Source organism: Medicago sativa, chromosome 3 (assembly GCF_051527215.1).
Source record: "Medicago sativa cultivar Bolivia chromosome 3, Bolivia_mono, whole genome shotgun sequence".
Lineage (NCBI taxonomy): Eukaryota > Viridiplantae > Streptophyta > Magnoliopsida > Fabales > Fabaceae > Medicago > Medicago sativa.
The window spans coordinates 75,286,979-75,291,748 of record NC_140751.1 but is presented as its reverse complement, the minus strand read 5'-3'; the positions used below and the strand labels follow the sequence as shown (position 1 = coordinate 75,291,748).

At 31.3% G+C, this 4,770-nt stretch overlaps 1 protein-coding gene across 1 annotated transcript; it reads right to left on the bottom strand.

Moving 5' to 3' along the window:
• Nucleotides 1–2,590: 2,590 nt before the first annotated feature.
• LOC146940193 (F-box protein FBW2-like) lies at nt 2,591–4,636 on the bottom strand. Its single transcript, XM_085753850.1, has 3 exons — nt 4,390–4,636; nt 3,726–4,043; nt 2,591–3,370 (listed from the first exon to the last, which is right to left on the bottom strand). The coding sequence occupies exons 2-3, from the start codon at nt 4,031–4,033 to the stop codon at nt 2,728–2,730; spliced, it is 951 nt and encodes a 316-aa protein (XP_085609976.1). The 5' UTR covers nt 4,034–4,043; nt 4,390–4,636; the 3' UTR covers nt 2,591–2,727.
• Between the last annotated feature and the right edge of the window lie 134 nt (nt 4,637–4,770).

The following is a 4,770-nucleotide window of genomic DNA, read 5'->3' as shown; positions in this document are numbered from 1 at the left end:
TTTTTAAAGCAAGAAAATCATACAACTGATTATATGTAGGCTATTTTTATAGCAAGATAAAAAAATACATTTCGATTCAAAATTTTGGTTTTGGTTCGGTTTGGTTCAGTTAATAGGCAAGTAAACGGTTAACCGAACCATAACTTTGGTTCAGTTCGGTTAGTTCCAAACTTTAAACGGTTCGGTTCGGTTAATATGGTTAACCGAACCATGCCCACCCCTATAATCATTTCCCATAAAAAACACTTTAAGAAAGCCCTCATTTCCTCTAAACTCAAAACATAATCTAAGTGAATACTCCTTCCATTCCTTTTTAATTATCATATTTGCACCAAAAAAAAGTTCTAATTTACTTGTTGTTGTTAAAATTCAATGCAACATTAATCATTGATTTGTCACATTATAATTCTTTTTACAAGACTTGAAAAACAATTCCCTACATTATCATTTTTATAAGCTCATTTGAAAAAACTCTTATGCCATAAGGGTATCATAGGTTTGGTTGGTTCAATTTTTTAGAGAAAAAAATAATCAAAACCAATTAAAAATTAGGCAATTTGTCTTTGATAAATATAAAAAAAATTATTGGTAAAAGATTATTTTAGTATTTTAGACCATTAACATAACATTAACAATTGAAATGCAATTGTTTTTTAAACAATTGATATTTAGGATAAAAAGTTGTGTTGTAATTTAGAGAAGGGTTTAACCTGTGTCCTAATGACAAAAGTTAAGGAACTTAAAATAGAAATTAAAAATAAATTTTATATTGAAAATATAACTTTTGAAACTTTTAAGACATTGAATGCACAATTTTCAATAAAAAACTTTTACATTTGACTTCTTAACTTATGTCTTAAAAGCACAAATTAACATTTCCTTTAGAGATGGACAAAAACGTCCCCTCTATTACAACCAACTTGTCCGAGGACAATTTTTACGATCAAATATAACGCAAGAAAATTTGTCATGTCACCTTTTATTTTTCCGCCGATCAACACACACTTATTTCCATTTTCCATATAAATCCCAACAATTTTCTTCTAGATCCAAATCCAATTGATTTATCTAGTACGATTTACCCGACCAACACTTAAAATATCATGTCAACTCATCATTAATTATTGCTTGCTTGCACTTTCAGTAATAAATTTATTGTTCAACAAAGAAAATTTCAAAATTCACCCACTTAGACGAGTCAAGATCCTAACTCTATGATTCAATCAAATAAATATTTTCTAGTACGTACAATTTAACATTTTTGTAAGCCAAAATTCAAGTTTCTTACTTAACAATCTTCTAAGAGAAATGATATATGTACATCCACTTTTTGACAATTTTTTGACAACTTTCTCTCTCATACTTACATTATATTTTTAATCTCTCTCTTCCTTTTTCTCTCTCTATTGTTTTGGACCAATAGGAAGAGAGTAAATAAAAGTTGTCATCAAAGTTGTTAGATATGGTTGTACAAATATCACAACTCATCTTCTAATTGCTCTTTTTCCACTTTTTCAATTAGTTGTTTTCGCATCAAAGTTTTGAGAAGTGCTAAAAGCTAAACAAATCTAAGGTTAGGTAAATAAGATCATCTCCATCCAACACTTCAACCTCAATTAGTGCATATCCAACGACAAGTTCATCAATGGCACACAAGTCTAATAACTTGTTTTTTTTTTTTTTAACTCTACACCATTGGGGTTTTCCATTGCAGAACACAAGTCTAATATAAGTATGTGAGAGCGGTTGTGAAATATATTTTAAAATATATAAACTAAATTGTGGGATCATCTTTTAGCTTATAAAGAGATTGAGTTTCCAACTTTAGTGAGTTTAGTTCAGTTGATAGGAACATTACATTATATATGTATGGGGTAAGGTTTGAACCATAGATTCCTCACTTATTCATCTTAAGAGGTGAATTTTCTTATATATAAAATAGAATAATTATAATTGTGACAATAATTAAAAAGGGATGGGTTAATCCTTCTAAAGAAAAAAAAAATCCCTACACAATTTGTCACTTTTTAATAATATACATGGGCTAAAATGCCTCTTTCTTTTTGTCGATTAAACGGTAAACACTATCTGAAACTCACACACAACTGTGAAATTTTGAGTTTAAACTTGAGTGAAGTTGTTCGGTCTAATAATATCGACATTGTCAGTTGAGTCTTTCTTTTTAATCATTGTCATCATCTAATCGTCCACTTTGAAACGTCACAACAAACAAACAAACAAACAAAAATGCTATTTTTTAATTGAGGTTCAATTAGGGACTAAATTATTTCAGATTGTTTTTTTAGAAATTGAAAGTTGGCGTTATTTTTCCCAAGAACGACGCTGGATCTCAAAGTAAAGTAGGTTTTTTTCACTCAATTAAATGAGTTGCTTTCCAATATGTGGCTCTATTAGATCCCACAATGAATTGAGTTCACAAGTGACATAGTTCTTAGGAGTTAGGAATGTCAAGATAATCACAATCACACACACTCAAGTCTTGGTGGCTGTTGCTTAATAATCAAGCACACTATTTAACAAACTCATTGAAGATGAAACAATATCATTATGATAGAAAGAACAAGCTAAGTTTCTTCATCTTCAAGAAGAAAAAAACACATCATTGATTAATTGATACATAAAATTCAAGTTGAAGCATTAGTCACACATACTAGAAAATCCATACAATATTAATTAATAGCAAATGTAATTAATGATACAATCAAATTATGGTGATGGAGGCCAATACATTCCTGCATCTTCTATACCTTCATATAATCCAAATTCAAGCTCATCATCTATCCTTCCTTCATAACCATCACTATCATCATCAACATAGTATTCATTACCAGCTACAAAATCCCAAGCTAGATACTCATCTGATACATCTGAGTAGTCATCATCTTCCCAACCATCACTCTCATAAGCACCAAGAACAAAAGGCCCCAAAACTTTAAGTTTTGGAAAACTCTGCTTTGCTGATTTGTTTTCGTCTAGGTTAACACCCCAACAACCCCTCAGATCCAAAAATTCAAGCTTTGGACAGTTTGAAAGTATTTGAACAACCCCCGAAGTGCTGATCCTATGATAAGCCATTTCAAGATGCTTGAGCTTCGGCATTGTGGTTGCAATTGCATATGCCTCGTCATCTTGTAATGGCTTGCCGGCGGTATCCAATGGATGCATATTCCTACACAACTCTTCTAGCAGTTTGCAGTTCTTGCCTATCATCTCAATTGCACACGCACCAATTTTGATACAATAGCTCACATCCAAGAAAGTTATCATAGAAAATTTTCCAGCAATCTGTTCCACAACCAAATCGCTCATATTGCTCCTTGGTAGTCTCAAACTCCGAAGGGAACCAGCACTTGCAAAAGAGTATAAAAAGCTAATAAGATTTCATTTACTTTAGAACAATACCAGTAAGAAAGAAAAATGAAATCAGTCACGAATTTTCGCATCTTTAACACTCAGCAACAAAATTAAAGCCAAATTTTATGTTTTTTCATCTATAATTATCTGTTGCTGATTCAACTTTTTCTCTTGTTTATCAATTTAATTTCCTTCATGAACCATCAGCATTCAAAAATCAAGTCTCAAATCAATATCCTTGTGTTAAACATTTTAACAATTAGCATAACAATAACATTAACTATGCAAGCATTCATTCATCAAATTCATCCTCTAAAATGAAGTAAGACTATGGAGTTAATTATGCTTACTTTTCAGCAATGAAAGTGAAAATGGTCTCAGTTTGAAGACCAGAAACACACAGCTTTCTGAGAGATCCACAACTTTTACTGATAAGCATATGAAGCATCTGATCAAGTTTGTCAGGTTGGCAATAGTTGCTCCATTCTTCAATATCTATCTCTTGCCAACAATTAGGTCCAGAAACTGCTTTACACCATGATTTACATACCCTTGGAATCACTGTCACTCTCTCTTTCAGAGAAAGATTTGTGAAGATCACCCCTAATGCATCAGGAATCAATTCATCCCAACTTCGTAATTCACCTGCTTCTCCCATCAAATCCAATCTATAACAAAGAAAAATCAATTTTTTTACTTTTATATAGTTTGTGGCTGAACTTTACATAAATTCAAACATAATTAAGATCCATATTAAATGAACATAATTAAACAAAAAATCTAAACTTTTTTTTTTCATGAACATAAAGTTGAGAGAATAAAAATGGAAAAACATATATCAGAAAAATCACACATAAGGCTTCTGATAAATACTAAAAAAAATTAACTTTTAGAGTAAAACTAGAAAACCCAGAAAGATTTTTGTTTTTTTGTTTTGAGAGAGAGAGAGAGAGGAACAGAAAGAAAAGAAGTAGTAGTACTAAGTTAGAACAAAAAGGTAAGAGATTTACTTACAAGAGAGTGTTTGTTCGAGGAGGTGAATTATGGAAACAAGAAGCGAAAAATCCGGCACATGCAACGGGGAAAGAAGAGATAAGAAGAAGGTGAAGATGAAAAAGGTTAGCTACAGAACAGAACAAGTTACATCTATGATATGATTCTATCTATCTATCCACCTAACACTTTTGCTTCAATACAACCAACCACCAAAACAAGAACAAGAGTAAAGACAGTGTAGTATTGCAAAGTTATTAGTACGTGTGAGGGTACAAAACTCAAAATAGTCGTATTTCTATACTTGTACAACATTGCTTACGTACATAGATGTGTGAAAGTTAATAAAATAATGGTGTCTTACTGCAAGACTCAAACTGTCAAAAACTTAGTAGTCTTAAA